This window comes from Dermacentor variabilis, chromosome 11, assembly GCF_050947875.1.
Source record: "Dermacentor variabilis isolate Ectoservices chromosome 11, ASM5094787v1, whole genome shotgun sequence".
Lineage (NCBI taxonomy): Eukaryota > Metazoa > Arthropoda > Arachnida > Ixodida > Ixodidae > Dermacentor > Dermacentor variabilis.
Genome location: NC_134578.1, coordinates 28,425,124 through 28,446,507, shown reverse-complemented (window position 1 = coordinate 28,446,507; position 21,384 = coordinate 28,425,124). Strand labels below are relative to the sequence as shown.

Genomic DNA, 21,384 nt, shown 5'->3' with positions numbered 1-21,384 from the left:
GCGTGAAAACGCGGCGGCACTGTCATCAAATCAAGGCTATGCGGACGTGAATTCCTTTAACAGACAAGATTATTGGATGTGTGAAAGTTTTCAGAAATTAGTAGAAGCGGCTAGCAAGGAAAGGCATCGGCATGCCCATATCTTTCTGGGTGCACTTTGCCCATTACTCTACAAACTTTCAGCTTGTCTATACCAACCCGCAACTGTCTGGAGAGAAAGGGTTCTTGCGCCACTATCAAAAGATCAATATGTCGCAACAAAATGGCGTGGAGGTGTACCGGCTGGCTTCCTCTTCCTACTCACGAAAACTAACGAATACCGTGGCAGTTACCACGTTTTAACTACCGTAAACATTTGCTACAATTCTAGTAAAGACTGCTGTACTTCAGCGAGCTTAGGAGGCGGGTCGACGTTGTGTAATGATGTTGCATATATGGCCCAGGACTACATCAGTTGACAAAAGCCCCTTATTTAGTCATCTACCTGTATTTTTCAATACTGATATACGTGGATAAAAGCAGATGATTTTCGTAGCACTTCAGTATTTTACAGTACACCTTGCGTGTCTCGGTATATTTGTCTGTGTAGAGCAAACGTGAGATAGGGCGCTTTTTCGTGAAAACCTGCGAATTCTGTCGGCGTGTACATAGCGGCCTGCACAAGTAGAAGTATATATAGGTCAGGATGTCCTAGGTTTCATTTGTGCAGCATATCTCTTCATTAGTATTATTCAGCAATATTTTCTTGGGGGCGTTCTGATAAAACAACGAACAATTAGAAATATGATGCAGAATATGTCTTTCAGTTGAATTCTGGGACTGCGCGATGCTTACCACCCCGCTTGTAAACCAATGACCCAACGCATGAGGCGGCTGTGCTATAAGCAACACCTAGTGACGTTCTCTGTTCGCGTAGTGCTTAAAGGCAGACGTGAAAATCCGGAATCAATCAGATATTAATTGAGCATAAGCATTCGTTGACTGGTGGAACGTCGCCTCACCTTTCCTTATACTCTCGTGATTACAATTGTACTCCACAATTTGAAGACAGTATGATCCTGTTCAGGCATAAAAAATGAAGAGGTCGGCGCATGGCATGTCAGTATTAGTTGTAGCACGTGCGGAAGTCAAGCCTCGATTATCTTGCCCAAAGAAGAACTGTCGTTCCTGGACAGTTAGCTTTCGCGAGTGCTTCCATGGTTACGCTGTTGGCGGGGTTGGCGCTGCCTTTCCTTGAGCATGCGCAGGTAAGGTTTCAATTAACATTCCTTCTTTTCTGCCACTGTACGACCTTTGAGGTGATAGTCGGCATTGGTGTTGTCTATTTCGTTTCTTCTTGTCCGTGTCCGTGTTTGTACATCTGCCTGTCAGTGCCACGGCACCTTGCCAGCTTGCACAACCTTCAATAATTCCATGTCACTCTCTGTTCCTTTACCACATCGCAGGACTCGGGATCGGGGAACGAGGGGGACGTCGATCGCGACGAAGGGGGTGGCCTCTATGTGGGGGACACCCTCTTCCTGCCCGACGAAATCGTCCGCGACCCACTGCTGGGCCGGATAGCCGAGTGGGACTACCCTATATTTGATCTCAACAGGCTAAATCCGGACACCATACTCAGCAAGGTCTGTGAGCGAGCTCCATTTCCCCAAGTGCTTAGCTGCGTGCCGATTCGGGACGAGTTTGTCCGGCAGCGCATGTCCTTTCCATGCGATTGCTAAACGCCATTCGAATCGCGTTGATCGGTTTTATTGATGTTGACGCTCTTTTTGAGAGCGACCTAGATAGGGAAAGAAAGGACGCAGACTTGACTATATTTTGGAGGAAACGCTCATAGTGACTGCTTTGTTGAAAGCCACTCTGCCAACGAAGGCCCTTCTCACGTCCGACAGTGTTCGTCTCTATCACCTTTAACTGTCGATTGGCCACTGCATGAAATCTCTTTGTGCGCAATTTTATCATCTTGACTCTTTTATCTTGCGCACAATAATGGTTTCAAATTATCGCTTGAAGCGTTAAATCTACAGAATTGTGCTGAAACTTGGTTCCGTAGGGGCCCACTGCTTGGCACGGTTAAGCAAGTATTCAACAAACTGAAAAGTACTTCGCAGAACAATAACAGTGCAACCTGGGGCATCTCTCAGTGGTACGCACTAAATAGTCCTGTCGCAGAACTTGCGCCTTTGTTCTTTATTGATTTCAGTGATAAAGGAAATTGACTGCCTTAAATACCAATCTGTCACATTTATTGGCCCTGTACGGTACGTACCACGTTCTAGCTCAAACCGCGTTTATTGTTGCGTTCCTACTGGCAATTTGAAATGATTTGTATAACCAGCCTGATTACATACTCTTAAGACAGTTTACACCTGGAACCAGTACGAATCCCAAGCAAACTATTAATCGACTTAACATGGGTGTGTCGGAGATATAGGATCTCATGGATGATTTTTTTCTTTATTTCAGATGTGTTATCGCGTATTTTTAGAAGTTGGTCTGTTCGATGCCTTCAAAATCCCGGAGCCCGAGTTTCTCCATTACTTCCACGCACTCGAGAGTGGTTATAGAGAAAAACCATGTGAGTCCCAGAACACTTGTTCTTATCTTTCCTTATCTTTGCGGACATTTGCCATGGTAGCGATGTTTTGAAAATGTAGGCAACTGCTTGTCTCTCTCAAATTGTTCAGATTGGGGTTCAACTGGTACTTTTTATGTTCTTATTTGTCAAACTGCGGTCAAAATAATAATGAAATCTGAAAGAATGAAATGCAGGGGATAACGATAACAGTCAATCGCACTTCTTTATTTCAGTTCTTTTTTTGCGTATTAAATCTGTAAACGATAGAGTTTACGCCTTTCCACGAAACATCTCGCATTTTATAGCATACCGGAAGGTCGTATATATGTCGACTGTAACAGTGATGTTGACAACGCCATCTTATCGCGCTTTTGTAAACTGCAATACGTTAGAAGCATCCTTGTGTTGCATCTTTGCTGTCCTAGAAGGAGAAAAATAGCTCCACTGTACAACGCTAACCGTTCTTGCTGCTGACACATTTGCACTAGCCGACAGACATACCACAGTCGCTCAAATCAGTTCGGTGCGCGGTAGATCACGTCACCGTCGCAAAATGATGCCACCAGTTACGCAGTGCATGCCTACGTCTTCAGTGTTGAGGCTTTTAACGTTCCACGAAGGGATCCCCTATACATTAGTGACACATCTGCCAATTAAGCCACAGAACAACCGCGCTGAAGGCCTTACTCGCGTTATTAAGGTTCCTGTGGTGTGCGGGGCTTCACGATAGTAGGTATTAAGAACGCCACCCCCGTACCGTTCTGTAGTGTACGCGGTTTGTTCGTGCCCGTCTCTATTTCTCTCTATCTCCCCCTCCCGCTCTCTTTATATTTATCCCTTTTCACCCTTCCACCCGTGCAGGGTAACCAACCGGAACTGCCTCTAGTTAACCTCCCTGCCTTTCTATGCATCCCTCTCTCTCTCTCCCTCTCTCTCTCTCTCTCTCTCTCTCTGCCAATTCAAAAACAAAAATTGCACATGATTTGGTTAAGAGACACTTTCAATTTCGCGTGTGCTTACAATTCGCTACTGCATGTCCGCTTGTCTGAATGGTAAAGTGGTACACCTTTATGTGGCTTCTAGAATAAAGAACTGGGAACGTGGGAGCACTATTAGTGCCGTCTTTCTTGTCCTCGTACTTTTCTCGCGCTTGTTCTTTTTCTCCTATTTATGAACATGTATGTTCGCGAAGACGTCATTGCACTTGTGCGCGCGCTCCATAAATGCGTTGAACACATGGTGTTATTTTTTTTTTTATGTGGACGTCACGCTTGTGCTCTTGAAGTCGTTTCGAGAATTTTACATTTTAACCGATTGCTTGCTTTTACTTTCCGTGTGTGTGTCAGATCACAATCGAATGCACGCCGCGGACGTCCTCCACGGGGTGTACTACCTGACGTCGCAAGCCATTCCTGGTTTCACACAAGTGGTGCCGGACACCACGGACTCACCACTACATAAGACGGCCGGAAACTTCCTAGCAGGTGACGCTTATTCGTGAGCCAAGCGCAGCGGTCGCTAGGAACGGCCTATGCGAAAAACTACAGTTTTGTTCTCGGCGACTTCGTTTGCCACGAAACGGCAATTCTCAAAGTCTTTCGATTACTTTTCTTTATCAAAGTCTTCAGTCACCACGCTCGTTATCCACGAAGCTTATTTTATACATCTTTGACTATACCAGGATCATTTGACGGTACTGTGAGTCGAACGACATTATTTTGGAACGTTCAGTAAAACAATGGAGCCCGAGAACATCTGAGTGCACCCTGTAGTCAAGGCCGAATTTTTTAGCCGCCCTCCAGTCATACTCAATTTTGTAAAAAATTACGTATTTCTTTGACTATCGAATATTGTATCTGTTATGGGGACTACAATCATCACTTATCGACATCCAATTTCACGTTAAGTAGCAGTTTTAAAGCGAAGGGCTTTTTAGTTTTTTGCATACCTCGGCCGCTTTTGTGACCGTGGCTGTGGCCTCGTTGTTCCCTTGCCGAATAGGCCAACCAATCACAAAAAAGAACGCATGCCGCGAGTGCCGCTGGGTTCCTTGAACCACCACCAGATGGCGCTCGCCAGATGGTGCTTGAGCAGTATAACAGCAAGAGCTTGGTGGCGCAACCCACCGCCCCGTTCCAAAGGGGACGCTCATAACATCCATCCATCCATCCATCTATGACAGGCGAATAAGAGGCGATTGGAATATTGGTGGAAGAAAAGTAGGGAAACGACAAAAAACAGATACGTACAAAAGCAAAGTTCGCAGTAGGGGATCAGAAAATTTGGTTATGTGAGTTCATAGGGTTTTTTTTTCTTTTTTAACCTAAGTAGGACATTAGGCAGTATAATAGCAAGAGCTTGGTCGTGCAACCCACCGCCCCGTTCCAAAGGGGACGCTCATAACATCCATCCATCCATCCATCCATCCATGAGCACCCACCGAGAGAGTCAGAATGTAAAGGGCAAGGGGAATGCTGCAATAATGAAACTAGGATCACTGTGGGTCCACAATAATATGGTGCGTGGAATCAGGAAAGGAGTAGTGGCGCCTGGGCTAACGTTCTCAAGTGCCATTATATGGATATCTTGTCGGGGTTGTATGTTAACCAAAGATAAGTAGGCCGGTTGGCTTTTGGAGCCCACGCTAAAACCACAAATGAGGCAGCGCAGGGTGACATGGTTTTGGCCTCTTTATAAGTCAGAGAAGCACAGAGCAAAATAAGCTTTGAAAAAAGGCTGAGGAATGTGGATGAAAATAAGTGGGCAGCCAAAGTGCACAAATATATATACTTGAAAAGTGTGGAAACAGAATGGAGGAAGAGGTCAAGAATGTTGGCGACCAAGTACAGGGTAATTGAAACTGTAAATAGACTACCAGGAGTCATCAGAAAGAAAGTGAAGGAAACAGGGACTGTTAATTGGATGCAGAGGATGGAAACAAAGAGGACCATGGAGATTTACAAGGCTGAGAAGAAAGAAATTAGAAGGTCACGTGATCTGCTGAGCTTCAGGGGTGCACGGCACAATGAAATAGTAAAGGGAGAGGCAGCACAGAACGTTCGCTTTAAGACGCGCACACGCGTTTTTCGCTTTCCGCTCTTCTCATCGTACCAGCGTTGGGACCGGGAATGCTCGTCTTCATTGAGCGAGCTGTTTACATATGTCTTTCAGGTGTGAAAACAACCCTGAAAACACGGCTGGTAACTTGTGACTGCCTAGTGCACTTTTCACTGCCCATGAAATTACGAGGCTAACATCGTGTAATATTCTACTGCTTCGCTGCGAGAATCCGTTTATCTTGGCTGGAAATTCAACTTTTGCATTAGTCCTGCAATTTGATATTCCTTTCTGCAAATTAGTATGCATCGTTACCGTAGTCTGAACCAACGTCCCTGTGGATGTTCGTTAACAGTTTGGGATCAATGTTCATTTATTTTTAATTTGTACCGGAAGCGATTCCGGCCTCGTGAGGTTTAGCACAGCTGACCGTTAAGCAAGATGTCTATAGCATCCACGCGCGTAAATATTATGCGATACCCGTTTCCGAACTCAATTCAAGCTGTTGAGCTTCACCAGGACAAGTTGAGGTACCTCTCATAATGTGCCCGATTAATATTTATATTCGAAGCAGCGCGCCGATTGCAGGCTTCTGCTTCACTCATAATCGCAGTCACTGAATCACGAGTATTGTTTGCACACTCGGTTTGCCCGTGCTATAAATCATGGTATACTTGAACTCATAACGACGGTGGGCGTAAGATGTCCGATACTGTTCCGCCTAAGCACCGCGGCAGCGCAGCTTCAAGCACATTGCAAAAAACACAACAGAAGGCAAAGCCTTGAGGCCTTGGCAGCAGCAGCATTAGATCACTCGGAGAAGGCGCAATTAATAACTTTTGGTCCGCCGGATATGTTTCTTGAGGCAATTCCTTTCAATGCCACACACGCGCCCCACGTTTAATAAATTATGTCACAGTGTTAATTCAAGAGTTGCTTTCTGGCTGTGCGAATGGCTGCTTTCTCCCTTCACGTTCAGAATTATGTTTAATAGGTTTGCTAAGGTGCATAGATAATGGATGTACAGAAGTTTGTCCGGGAGAATTAGGCTGTGACGACTCCTCCTATCAGGTAGTAGAGAAAGCATATAACGTTAATTAGTAGCACAGTACTCAAGAAGGGAAAATGCATGAACATCATGGAGGAATTTCGCTTCGAACTTATGCAGAGTGACCCTTCAATAGCGTTTCTCTTGATAGTGACTTCCTTCTTTCGTTTGCACTTCGTCCTCGGCGCCATCTACATTAAGCTTCGGCATTCGTGGATTTAGGTCCTCTCTGTGTTTTTGCCGTCGCAGATAGGGATGCGTGAAAACAGAGAAGAGATGCTGACGTTTTCGGTGTGACGGCAACAAACGTGCACAATTGTGTTTCTCTCGTCTACAGAAGAAACTTATGGCATCATGGGAGCCAACTTTCCGGCGTTAGAACTGATGGCCCTCTATACAGCAGCCGCAATGCACGACTATGACCATCCTGGCAGGACGAACGCGTTTTTGGTCTCCACGTATGCACCACAGGTAAGGAGGCTTTGCAGCTATAGCATACAGTGTCACATACGCGAGAAGAAAAACAATATATCTTTATTATAAACTTGAAATGGTGGTTGATAAGCAGCTTGAACGAACGAAATTAACTTGACAACGCCTGCGTAAACTTCTGACTAATGTTTATTTGAAGAAAAAAGCTGCTTTTGCGGTTAATATGTGTCAGTATAGTTGGATCATAATTTGGAAGTTTGAGGGTAAGCTGGAAACCACGCTGTGAGCCGTGGAACCGTAAATGGTCGGCGCAGCGTAATAACTAGATGTGAATACGAAAATCCAGGTACCAACAATGGGTAGCTAATGTGCAATTTATATCAAATGAAAGAATCACAATTAGCCAGGTCATGCAACCCGAAGAACAAATAAGTGATTGCATGTTAGAGTCTCACATTGTTTGCCAAGGGTAGGGAAGTGTGGGCATGCTCGGCTAAGCATGAAATAATGTGATGGAATCTGTGGATTCATTTCTCCAGAGAACAATTTTATTCCAATACCATTCCTCTCTGCTCTTCGTATAAGCGGTCAGAACGCTGCATTGCCTGCGTTATCAACGGTATCAGCCGTCCGGGATCGGGGGATGACCCGAGTAGCATAGAGTCGAGTGGAAGAAATCGCTACATAGCACCGACTTTGGCTTCCTCTTAAGAGACGTACTTAGCAACACAACATTCGAAGCAGGGGTCATTATGGTGCTCCTATCTCACATGACACGCGCATTTATTTGGAATGTCAGAATTTCTTCTTCTTTTCGGGGCCGTCAGGCCCCGTGATTCGTGATTTCGAAGTTGCTGCTCACTGCTGAGTTAATTATTGTGCGTTTCCCTCGCAGGCCGTATTGTACAACGACAGGTCGGTGCTGGAGAACTACCATGCAGCATCTGCATGGACGTTATTCCTGTCCGAGTCCAATTTTAATTTCCTCGTACACTTGGACAAGGCAGAGTTCAAGCGATTTCGCTTCCTCGTCATTGAGTGCATTCTCGCCACCGATCTCAAGAGGCATTTCGAGATCCTTGCCGAATTTAATGCTAAGGTGAGCTACCACACTGTCTTGACATAACCTTTCCTCTTCCCTACGTTAAAATGTAAGAAAAAAGAACTGATCACGTACAGATAAAGTTTGGAAGCTTTGGAGGTCTTGTGCACACGTCCGGACCAAAGTCTGTTTCAGTACTTGTTGGTGGGCTAGTTGGTTCAGACGTCTGGTGTACTAGGACGCAAAGAAATATGATATGGGAACACGATTGCAAAGACGCACCACTCCCAACTACGTTTGGACAACTTAGTTGCACGTGATTGATGCTCTTAGTCGCGAGTGATGCTCTGTCCTGTCTTGTTCCTATTTCATATCGTTCAGCATCCCAATGCGCAATTAAAACAAGTGGTTATGCTCTCTGTAACTTCGAACTCTGTAGCCCTACAATTTGTAGACCTAGCAGGTTTTGTAGCTGTGCTACTCGATACGCATCCTACGTGTACAGCACTCTCAGGATTGTAGTGATGCTGAAACTGCGCTAGTTCCGCCGAACTGTGCCTAGAGGCAAACCTTGCTATACATCATGTTACGTTTCAGCAAAATATGAGAAATCTGCGCCGACCCTGTGCGGGAGGGTTGCTCGGGCTTTCGAAAACGAAACTCTAGGTCCTCAAGCGTCGTTTCTCCGCGCGCCGTCAGAAGCGGCATGGCGTGGACCAGCGGCTGCTTTAATTCCGGGTTGGACGGAGTCGAGCCTTTCCATTAAGCATAGATCGTACCCCTGTCTCTTACGTGCGCTGTTGTCTATATTCAATACCTTCTACCCCGCTGCCTGCTCGTTGCTTCGGCAACGGGACAGCATCGTCTTTTCAGGCGGCAGCGGACGATCGCGCTGGCGCCGGGCCAGGCCCTGCGTTCCTCTCGCTGGATTTTTCGTATATATAACACGTCGCATATAGCATGTCGCAAACATGGCGGCCGTGAACACTTTTCCCGCTATTCAATCTGTCGCCTATCGTCCACGTTTGTTGACGAGGAGATTTCACGGCTTTGGGGAATGACAGACTGCCGCTGCTGATATATTTGTCCACTCTACACAGCACAGCAACTTTCGCCGCTGGATACTGATCAGGCACCGCTGGTTAGGCCTAGCTGCATCGAACGGCCGTGCAGAAATTCACTGCCAGACAGCCAACGGGGCGGCGGGCAGCAGGTCGTCGCGGCAAAGTGGCCTTTGATATGCTCGGACCAGTACACCACCACGGTGATTGGGCGTGAGATCACGGGCTAGACTGGGCGCCGGAAGTCCGCAGATTGGGTCCGCGGGCGATGTGCCGGCAACTATCGGGAACGCTTTCGCGAAGTTTGTTTTAGTGCCCAGCTCTTAGGCGCCCGTTTCTGCGGCGAGCGTCAGCGTAATCGAGCGAACCAACACTGCGAAGAATGAAAGCGAACGCGGAATGCAGCAGGAGATCAAAGAAGGCGATAGCGAAGAGAGCGCCAGGAGGAAAGCGTAGGAGGAGGGTGCGGCGGAACCATGAGGCGGAAAGCGGAGGAGAAGGGTATGGCGAAAGCGAGAGAAGAAAAGCGTAGTGCCGCGCAAGGCGCGCTTTGCGACGGCGATGGCTACGAGATGGCGCTGGAGTAGCGCGCGTCGTTTGTATGAAAACAAAGCGCTGCATGAGCGGAGGTCTGTCTGTGGCTGCTGGCTGTGAATCGTGCCCACGTGTCACCCACGCGCGGCCTCTCGAAATCTCCCGATTAGTCAGGCAGTCGCGGCACACATCGCTCCGTTTGCAACATGCCGCATGAGACAGATTGTCCGCGCCAGCCAATATACCGCGAAACGAAAGCATGTATTGCTCAAATTTCGTGTTATGGAGTATCGTAATTGCCCGTGGTTTTTTTTGCGCCCACTGTGAGTAGAATGGCGAAAGCTCCCGTGTAGGAAAAAAGCTCCAAGCTGAATTCACGCAACAGAGTCTCATCTGACAGCATTGCAGAAAGGTAGCGCGCGTATATCTGCAGTTCGCGACGGCACGTACGCGATGCACATAGAACATGCGCGACGAACGAAAGCAGACTGCACCGCGGTGTCCACTATGGCTATACATTAAGCAGATGATTATCAGTGAAGCACAGCACAGGTCATAAGTACATTCCTCATGCTGCTGGCATTCTAAAAAAAGAAAGGAAATTAATTTGACTGCTAAAGTAGGTACTTTTGGACTACCTGCGCAATTATTCGGACGGTGTAACGGGAAATTCGAAAAATCGGTTGTCGGCTGTTTTCATCAAGTTTGACACCCGTGTGCTAATTTCACATACAGTGGCAAAAGTCCCGACGCACAGACGAACTCACGATGTGAGGTAGACAGTTACGTGGCGCGCCAGCCTAGAAGCCTGAGCGTAGCTTTTAGCAGCTGCGCTGCTGCCCTCTATCGGCTGACATTTCCCTGCAGTAAGCTACGTCAATTGGGATGCGGGAGTGTGTGTGTGTTTAATGAAGTTATCTGATTGAGGGTTTAATTTGATTAATATCTCGAAACGGAACGTTTCGTGAAGAATCAAACAAAATGGAGTGCTCTTCGAATTGATCACTCAATTTTTTTTTTACTATAAACATACGCATCACAAACTACGACATATTTATTTATTTTTTATTTGCCGGCTTTGCTTGTTTGCAGAAACTGTGTCTTCCAAAGCAGATAAACTATACCCATGCAAGCAACTTTTTGCTTAGATAGCATTGGTTTTATCAAAAGTACCGGCACTCTACCTTGACATGACACGTGTGGTCTGGAGATAACAGTGTCATTTGTCGTGTTTTGATTCAGTTTATGAACGAGCTACCACTTACTGCTTTCGCATGGCTTTCCCACTGTAAAAGCCCCATATAGTAACCTGGTTTGCGATTGCTTTTATAAACCTGTTCTGAAAGTTCATTTTGCATTTTGCTCCAAAATGCATTCCAAAACGCCCGGGCTGTTTATGTGTTCTCTCCCTCCGTCCCCGTCTTTATTTTCGGTCAATATGATATGCAGTAAACAGCAACTAGGCCAAAGTGAAAGTTCGTCTGCTGCATTTTTTAGTTGTACAAAATCTGCTCCGTAATGGCGTGAACCTGTAGCACCACTGGCATCGTTGGTTAGCTCCTTAATTGATGAACAATAAGACATTCACGTTTTGCTTCTCCGGTGTAGAGTTTTTTCTTTTCTTTTTTTTATTTCTATTTCTTGATTATTTGTTCTTCAACGCCTTCACTTTGTAGTGTTTTTTAAAGTTATATGAAAATAATGTCGCCTAATAGGCAAATCCTATCTGGTGCCTTTTCATGCTGGTTTGTGCTATCGTCTGTCGTTTGTGTTCAGCTGGGTTGCTTCCGCTTTCAGTGATGCTGATGCTGATAATGTCATCAGCAAATTCCATTAAACGTTGCATGTACGCAACTTGAGCAATCGCCTAAAAATCGCGTAAGTAAAAATTTTCCAACAGTGCAGGTTCGACCAATTGACAGGGACCACCACATATCGCATTCGACGCACTGACGCCGTCACTAATCGCTAAGATTTAAAGAGTAAGAATGTCCAGCTTCTTCAGTATTGCAAGATTACTTCTCCATTATTGGTAGCTTTTGTTTCAGTTCGTATTGCTTGCGTATCATATTTAAAAATTCAATTAAGAGTTCCCTATATTAGTGGATGCATTCATGTAGCCTGCCATTGTGAATGCTGGCAGGCATTTGAATGTGTTGGCTGTTTGCGAACTCAAAAGACCGGAGAAGAACGTGTGGCTGAGACTACCTCGGCTCCCGTGTCTTCCACCGTCTTTTGGCTGTTGGCGAAGTTGCTGACGTGCAAGCGAGAATATAATCCTTCTCATATTTGAATGTTGTTTTTTTTTCATAGGCAAATGACACAGATGCCCCGGGGATCGATTGGAACAACGAGACCGACCGGCTGCTGGTCATGGAGATGGCCATCAAGTTGGCCGACATCAACGGGCCTTGCAAGAGGCACGACATCCACGTGCAGTGGACATACCGGATAGCCGAAGAATTTTACGAACAGGCACGTAGCGCTGTTTGTTCCACTCTTTTAAATGCCATGGCATTTACTTCCTGGAGCCTCCACCCACATTACGAAATCTGGCTAACTACATCCGGCCTCAAAGCTGTAGCTACGCAAAGTGAGAAAGATGACGATTCTCGCCATTAATTGGGTCTTGAACCGCGAAGCCCACGGCGGCAGTGCGGGTTGTCTGCCAGTGCTCCACAACAACAATCCATCCGATCCATTGCTCACAAATAAAGAAAAAGTGCTACTATCTTACTCTCCTAGATCATAAGTTACTGTTACTGGGTCACAGTAATGGTAGCAGCGCAAAATATGACACCTTTTCTTTCCTGGTGTAAATTAATTCACAGATTTAATAGACGCTGCAAGGTCAGAAGAAGCAATTGATCAAGATGTGTACCAAACTTGGTAGCTGTGCTCCGTACTATAGACTACAACTTCCCCTAATCCCTCTCACGAACAATGATTCCTCCACAAAACGCCAGAATCGCGATAACCGTCGATGAGCTAGTCACAGTAGACCGGCGCTACCTCAGGAATCTTTGCCGTAACGCACTTTAAGGCTGATCTGCTATATCTTAATTTGTCGTAAGAAACGAATTCTGCAACATATATATATATATATATATAGATAAAGTTATGCCACAGGCTATGGCCTAGTTTCTTGCTGTATAAGTTTTTCTGCTCTATAACACTGCGTAATTGGCTGCTTTGATTTATTTATTTGCTTTATGGTTTGCCCTGTTTCAACGGGTCCCATGCGTGACAGCTCTACAATCCGTGATCCCGCTTTTGATTTGAATGTAATATGCTCATGGCACTAGTTGTTTCACATTTATATCAGTTAGTGTTTCGCGTTTGTTAAGGCGTGGTTAAATTCATTGCCTGATATGCATACATTATTCCCTGTAGGTTTAACCCGTACTGTAACGACCTTAGTGTCAGCAATAGTTATAGATAGCAAAATAATAAAGAGTTAAATAAATAAATAAACAAAATCTTGACCGTTGGTCAATGTCCTCATTTCTCCGAACAGGGCGACGAAGAGGCGACGCTGGGCATGCAGGTATCGCCGTTCATGGACCGCTGCAACCCGCAGCTGGCGAAGCTGCAGGAGTCCTTCATCAACCACCTGGTGGCTCCTCTGTGCAACGCATACGGCGAAGCCGGCCTGCTGCCCGGCCACTGGGTCGAGGCGTCCGACAGTGAAGATGAAGGCCAGTATCGCCCTCGTGGCTTCCTACACGCCTTGCATTTAAAGGCATGCTGGCATGGGATATTGTGCGCAAACCTCTTACAGCCATGATGTTTGGGCGTTAAGAAAACCAGTTGAATTGCATTTAGGAGCCCGTGTATGCGAAGTTAGAACGTCCGAAGTTAGTCCTTTTGCTACCCCGTAAGATGCATTTACTACAACGCTGTTATTATGTACAGGTTCGTTAAAAACAGAAACTAGCATCTAGCATAAAATAACACCCCTGTATACGCCATTTTGTCCACTGAATGTACTCATACTTTGCAGGTTAATCATCTCGCATACTGTGGCAGTCGGTAAACCAGCTGGTATTGCAATAATGGCGTCTTCAATTTTTTCGTATGAATGGATGCAGTCGCACGAGTTTCTTGCAGTGTCCACCTTTGTTGTAAACACCGTGCACAAAACGTCGTTTTCTCAGTCAGAGATGGCGGCGCGATAGTCCGTTTTCGCTGGTCGACCACACGTGATGTCAAAATCAGGGTTCCTCTTGCTTGAGCGTTGCCTTTGAATTTGCGAGCTTAGGTTCGGTATGTCGCGAGATCGCGGCGATATAAGCTACAAGAGATTGAGTTAACATCCTGAACATTGGAATTGTAGGAAAATGCCGGCGAGCCTCGGAGCGCCCTGAATAGCATTGAGATAACAAGTTTTTATGTGGACACTCCAGGCAAATTCTGATTATTGTTGCCGCCGTAGGCGTCGCCGTGATATTACGTGTAAAATCCTTGTGCGATAATATCGCACGCCGTATGCTGTAGGGGCGAGCTAAAGCTTGCGAGGGTCAGCCGATAAGTGTGGTAAATTGATGCGCTGGTGTCTTCTCGCGCTCGCAGAGGAAGGCGGGGAAGGCTGGCAGAGGTGTACGCGCTAAGAGGGGAGTGAGGGGAAGGGTGCAGGTTAGTGCGCATCTCTTCTAGTACGCTACCTACTGCGGCTGAGCGCGGCCGCGCGCGTCATATCTTAGAGACACTCTGCGCTGGGTTCAAAGGCTAGCCGACCGAATATAGCTGATGGCTTCGTGTACGCTGTCTTCTGCCGCACCTAGTTCGCGTTCTCCTCTCGACAAGCATCATATTCTCCTATTCTCCTCTCGACAAGCACCGTACATCGCCTCCGGCCATCGTCCTGATGCCCCGCAGAGCTACAATGACGTGCGCGCTTCTCTTGTCACTGCTGTTACTCCCGTTAACTCATACTTGCGTTGCGTCGCTTAAATTCCAACATTGTTTCCCATCTTCGTGTTCTAGTTTTAAAAGCGATAGCATTTCTTTGCGTGCGCCCAGTCACTTTCCTTGATCTAGGTGCTGCTTGGCCTCGTTGAGGGTTCGATAGGCGACGCTGCAAAGGTCCATAAAGCGCTGGTATTCAAAGCGGATGAAGCCTAAACTGGCCAGCGGTGGAGATAGGAAGGACCAGCTGAGTAGAATATTGGTTAGAAAGAAAGGCCGAGAAGCGATATAAAAGGAATCGCCGCAAGCACTGGGTACAGCATAAAGCATATAGGGATTGCTACATTGCAATTGACAGAGCAACACATAATTGACCCACCCAGGCTAGATCACTCGAGTCGGGTGCCTTTATAAAGAAGTGCTTGGGGACTCCGGAATCACTCATTATGCAGGTCACTTCTCGTAAAGGTCGCGCATCGCACAGCTCACGATAGAACCGGGACAGAATTATTCCTTCGTTATACAGATAATTTCGCTGTAGAGGCGTTCATTGTACAAACGCTCGACTGTGTTGGTAGTCAGCGTGATTCAAAGGCCATCTCAATAGCCATCATTGTCATCATCATCATCATCATGCGCAACCGTTCGTGCGTCAGCAGATGTGGCATGAACGTTCACTTCATCGCCGCCGTTGCTGTAGTTGAGATGGCTTCGATGAGAACTCCCGCAGCAGAGGGAATCAAAGGGAGAAGACGACGTCGCACTGTCACGGGACGTCGCCACTATGTCGCCCAAACGTGCGCGGCGAGGGAGCTCATAATACAACGGAAGCATGAAGCCGCGCACCTCAGTAAGAATAACAAGATGGAATTTTAAATGCAGAAGCATTGAGTTACCACAAGTCTAAACAGAACCTAAGGGTGCCCATTTTACTGGACTATCGGAATATAGTCCGACGTAAAGAAAGCATTGTGATTGTGGATAAGCTTCTTCCCTGCTTCATTTCTCCCTGAAGGGCTATATTTTATGTTTGAAGCAAATTTCGACCTTCAGTCCGGCTGAACTTCCAGTTAAGATAGCAAAGTTCTGTTCGGTCTTTTAGCCTGTCGATCTCTATTTTCGATTAAAATACTCTCGCTTCAATATTATAGGCGGCACTGACAAAACCGATTCCCAAACCGGAAGAGATACGGAAGAGGAAGCGGAAGGGGAAACATCTGCAAGCGGTAAGCATCGTTCGCTTCCGGCCTTTCTTGCTCGCGGTGTTGTTTTTTGCCTGCCGATGTACATTATTATTGTCTAAACTTGTGGAGCCTATGTGTCTGCTGTGTTTTCCTTTTATTTAAGCTTTTGCAAAACAGATGTAGGATTTTTTAACGATCTCAAGAAAACGCGTCGGACATATCTGAAAAGCGAAGAGACTGTCGTGTCCGAATCGGGCTTGAACGGAAGCACCTTATCTAATCCAACCGCGGTCCCAACCCAGCTTTACCCAACCCGTACAGCCACACCATGACCTATAAAAATAAAAAATTATGTTACTTTTTCAAACCCCTGTTGTTCAAGTTATGTTTCTGGTGATAAAGATATGAAGTCCTAGTTCTCGTAGCGGTATCACTGCCGTCAGGCACATTTTCTCTGCCATATTTTAACGCATTGGCCAGCTTTACCCGCTCTAGTTTCAATGCTATCGTGTGTGTGTGTGCGTGTGTGCATTTGTATAGAAAAGACCAGCATGTCTGTCCCTTTATGTGTTGTTCAATGTTTGCAGTGTTCGCAATGCTGTATGCGTGCCACGTTTCGGGCCCAGCGGTATTGCATAGATGTGTGTTACTTTCTTCTTCATTTTGTTGTTTCCGCCAGCGAGCTTTCTGTTCTGTCATAACGCTGTCGAAAACCTATGTAGTCCCGTTAGTCACTAACGATCTTGGCTTTCCTCACTAGATGGTGGAGGTATGCGATTCTACAGTTTGAAGGCAATAGCATGGTGTGGTACGTAACGGCTTGCTCTTTGTGCCATTCAAAGCAGGAGAAGCCTTCTCTTTTTATAGACAACTTCCTTTGTTTGTCTGTTTGTTTTTTTTACCAATAGACGCCCAATTAGAGCACTTCACCCACCATTTGAACATGCACATTGCAGAAACTTCACCGTGCACGTCACAGTGGTGTCAAATTTCCATTCATTTATCATTTTCTCTTGCTGTGATGTGACGCCCTCTTCGGTTATCACCTGCACTTGGCACCGACTGCGGTCTTCACGCACTTTTGCCTGCGACGATTGAAATATGTGTCTTGTGCTGCCCTCCGGATTTCGTCGCGTGAGCCTGACGCTTCCCCAGCTTCACATCCATTGCACCGTCAGGGATGCGAATGATGCGAATGCTGTCCCCATCTTCTGCATCGGCTTTATCCCATGCCATGTTTGTTGCACAAACATTTTGTATATTGCCAGAAACTCAAAATACTTCCTGACACTGTCGTTCCCAACCTGTTGAGCCAAAATGTATTTCTGTCATTTGCGGCAAAAATAAAGTGATCAGTTCATTGGGCTACAGAAACCATTGATCTACGAATTTAGAGAACGTCCAGGAAACCTGGACATGTACCATGATTTGTGCACCTAATTGTGCGTCAGGAGGTGGGCAAATGTCATAGTGTGATATGCTTCAGCAAATATTTGCATCTTTTTTGTTACTGGTGAGGCCTGGATGGCGCTTATCTGTGTTTCTTGCCAAATGATTAAAAGAAATCTTTTCCACATCACTAAAGCCTTCAGGACATACAAGACATTCCGTTCACTCATAGCGCTACACCTATAAGACTATGTTCTTTGCAGCAATTGAAAACGACATTCTTCCGCAATATCATCTACTCAAGTTGTATATTAACTAAATGCTGGCACAAATTGTCAGCATAATTCGTGAATAGTACTTGAGCTATAATTTGAAAACGCTGGACATAACCAGTACTTCAGTTTCTTTCACCTCCAGCAGGATCTAGTTAAAGAAACTTCTGTGCTTAAAATCTTTTCGTCGGAGTCTCCAAAAGTTGTCATTACGCTTATTTCATCACAGCTTTTAAGGGAACATCGACAACTTTGCAATGACCACTTTCCTTCCTCGAATACCATTTTCTTGAAAGCTGTGACATGTGAACGCACTCTCAAAATGGTTACCTAAGAACAAATTCGTTGAGCGTAGGATTTTATTAGCAGTGCACTTTGCGTGAAGGCCGGCAATTATATGAAATCAGTTAGCACTAGATTAATCAGAGGTTAATGATAAGCCATGGTTGCAATACTACCCTAACTTTAACCTACCCCATTCAGCCCTCGTTGAACCATGCCGTCGTTAGAGTCACTTTACGATCTCGTCGTGACGGTCAGTACACATTCAAATGTCGTGACGAATGCGGAAACCAACGCATCACAGAGCCAAAGAATGTTCGTATCTCTGAACCTTCACAGTGTTCATGCTGCAGGAGAATCGTAAAAACTCAAAGCCGCTCTTCTAATTCAGTTACCTTGGGATTGTTTGACCAAGCATCACTTCCTTGGGGTTCGCTAGGCTATAACACCCGTTGTGATTTCCGAGGAGTTCTATTACAGTAAACAGTGCATCGGGTCTCTATAATTAAATATACGCAGAGGGCTTGAAGGCACACTCTTTCCTAGAGTGCTCGACAACACGTCGGTCTTACTGGCGGCTGCTTCTTGATTGGCAACACAACGTTAACCTGCAGCTTCTTCCGACAATGGGGAGGCACTATCAAATCCCGGCCGCGGCAGCCGCATTTCAATGGGGGCGAAATGCAAGAACGTTGGTGTACATTGCATTGGGCGCACGTCAAAGAACCCCAAGGGAGAGAGAGAGAGAAAGGCAAAGGAAAGACAGCGAGGTTAACCAGAGATTATCTCCGGTTGGCTAACCTGTACTGTGGGAGGGGCAATGGGATGCTATGCTGGTGAGAGAGAGAAGGATTTAAAGAAAAATTACAGGAAAAAAGAAAAAGAAACTACACACATAAGTACGTACACACAAACTCTTTCTGTGGACACTGTCACGCAGCCCGCAAAGGCGTTCCTAGTGTTATGCAGTGTCACCGTACAATCCTGCGTCAAACAGTGAAGTCACAATCTGTCAGAAAGTCCAGTGTCTTTTAAATACCGCAGTGGCGCCTTCATAGCCGATCGCGCTGATGTTCGCGTAGGCCAGTTTACAAGGATGTTGTTTTCTGTGATTGGGTGCTTGTCCAGTTTCTCTAGGATGACTGGGAGGACTGCTCTTTGCGGGTTGAAACGAGAACACTGCCAAAGAACGTGCGTGATTGTTTCATCGCACCCGCAGAAGTCACAAAGGGGGCTGTTGGACATTCCGATAAGAAAACAGTACGCATTTGAAAATGCTACTCCAAGGCCAAGTGTTCAAAATTACCCCGGAGTCCCCCACTGCTGCGCTCCTCATTATCAGAACATGCTTTTGGCGCAGAAAATCTCAAAATCTTACTTTTTCTGACTATGCGCGTGCTGTAAGATTTCGCTCACATCACACGTGTTACCTTGTAGAGTTATCCAGTCTCAACTTTACAGGCTGTACCGATTTCTTGCTCTGCCTGTACTTCGCTCTCACGGAATTGCTGCAGTTTAAAAGTTCGGCTGTATTCTAAGCACATCCAGTGGCTGGCGCTCTCAGGCCTTTTGAGCGTAAGCCACAGCATGAGACAGTTACGAAGACCTCTAGCCCATCCCCGGACCATAGGGAGTGTCCAGCGTTTTCCTCATTATTAGCTGTGAAAGGCAGCAAGTTCGGCCGCTGAGGCGGCTGGCTATGCCAAAATGTTAGCTAAGAAAGGAACGAAAAATAAACAGAGTGGTAATAAACAAGTCAATCGCAAAATAACAAACTAACGAAGAATGTCCGTGAATCACAGAAAGAAACATAAAAACGAAGATAAATAATTTCGGAGTGCAAGAACTACGCGAGCATAAACAGATCATGGAAACAAAGAAAATTGGGAACGCACGTAAAATGCAGTTTACATAGAATTCACCATGTTACTGGCCATGAAAGAGATCCCGCAGTGCTCGCACAGCGAATCTCTGTCTGCAAGTGCACGACCGAGGCCGAGCAGCGGTTATGAGCACAGCTCAGTTTCCGCATATGATCCATTTGCTCTGTGACCTGGTAGAGACCGTGAAGACCGAGAGATTACTCGGCGCTTCCTTTTTTCCTTTTTCCTCTTCTTCCTCCAATGCCGTCCGTGGCGGCATCCCAGGTCGACCGTGGAAGAGGCCCAGTCAGCAGCTTCAGCCACGGAAGGTGAGCTGCCTCCAGACGCAGCACCTCCAGGACAACTACGAGCACTGGGTGAACATCCTGAAAGAGGAGAACCGGCTCAAGGAGCAGCAACAACAGCAGCAGGGCGCTGCCGCCGCCGCCGCGTCGTCGTCGACGTCTCCGAGGGCAGCCACGGCGCCCGCGGCCCAGGACGACCGCGCCGCCTCAGAGGACGACGAAGACGACGGGGACGACGGGGAGTCGGACGACTGCGACGACGACGACGAGGAGGACGACGACGCGGAGTCGCAAACGGGTGTCGTCGGGGCCGACGCGGTGGTGGTGGCGGCTGCGCCGTCGCCGCACCAGGACGAAATGGAGACCATCCAGGAGGTGGAGGAAGGCGCGCTCGGAGGCCAGGGCTCAACCAAGACGTCGCCATGCGTGAGTGTCGACGCGTCGAGTGCCCAGAGTTGTTGATGTTGGTGAGCTGAAGTAGCCCAAAGCGTAGTCATGCGGTGCGATACTTGGTGCGATATCGATAAACTTGGTGTTTGGCTACTGAGCACGAGATCGCGGGATAGAATCCCGGCCACAGCGGGCGCATTACGATGGAGGTAAAATGCGAAAACACCCGTGTACTTAGATTTAGGTGCACGCTAAAGAACCCATGTGGTCAAAGTTTCTGGAGTTCTCCACTACGGCGTGCCTCATAATCAGAAAGCGCTTTTGTCACGTAAAACCCCATAATTTATTATTGTAATCGATAAACTGGGCTACCCTTATAACCACCCGCCCCGTCTGCACGATTCTGCGCAGGTTTAAGACATTGTCGTAGCTTGGTGTGTACTTAGGGGTTAGTTCTGCCGAGTCCTGGGCGACTCGTCAGAACTCCAAAGCACACCCAAAAAAGGTGTCAGCATGTGTGCCTAAAAAGGTGCAAAACTAATATTGCTCTTATGCGGCATAAATGTGCTCTAAAAGGCGTAAAAAAGCGATGGAAACGCGAGTTTGATTTCACCCAGCAAAGGAAAACTTTTTGAGGACTTTATGCAGACTCAACCGCAGTTGTCTACGTAATGCTAAGCATTCGTGCTTTGTAAAGATCGCTTATGTGAATAATCTAACTGTTGTGTAGCGAACGGTTATGCAGAGACTCTCCAATGACAGCAATGTCGTCCAATAAATATCCTATGGACATCCACTGCCAAGGCATGTATGTTCTAAGCGTTTGTAGAATACGTTGCATGATCGTTTGGATGCACTTTCTGTGGCCTGCGGACAGCCGTTGCATGTGAGCGAGCGATGTCATGGGGCCATGCTGCATGCATTTTACAGACATATGTCATGGCCTTTTGCATAGTCTTTGTTATAATGTCCTATTCTTGGATTTTAGGTGGCAAAAGCATGATTTGATTATGAGGCACGCCGTAGTGGGGGACTCCGGAT

General features: G+C 46.6%; 1 protein-coding gene across 1 annotated transcript in view; it reads left to right on the top strand.

Moving 5' to 3' along the window:
- LOC142563772 (cGMP-inhibited 3',5'-cyclic phosphodiesterase 3A-like) overlaps positions 1-21,384 on the top strand; it is a 375,893-nt gene that overhangs the window by 336,014 nt on the left and 18,495 nt on the right. Inside the window, exons 6-15 of the mRNA XM_075674385.1 lie at positions 1,445-1,624; positions 2,466-2,577; positions 3,924-4,061; positions 7,020-7,153; positions 8,010-8,213; positions 12,065-12,226; positions 13,269-13,449; positions 15,811-15,885; positions 16,604-16,651; positions 19,934-20,379. Of these exons, the coding sequence (XP_075530500.1) occupies positions 1,445-1,624; positions 2,466-2,577; positions 3,924-4,061; positions 7,020-7,153; positions 8,010-8,213; positions 12,065-12,226; positions 13,269-13,449; positions 15,811-15,885; positions 16,604-16,651; positions 19,934-20,379 (1,680 nt within the window). The remainder of the gene's footprint in view (positions 1-1,444; positions 1,625-2,465; positions 2,578-3,923; positions 4,062-7,019; positions 7,154-8,009; positions 8,214-12,064; positions 12,227-13,268; positions 13,450-15,810; positions 15,886-16,603; positions 16,652-19,933; positions 20,380-21,384) is intronic.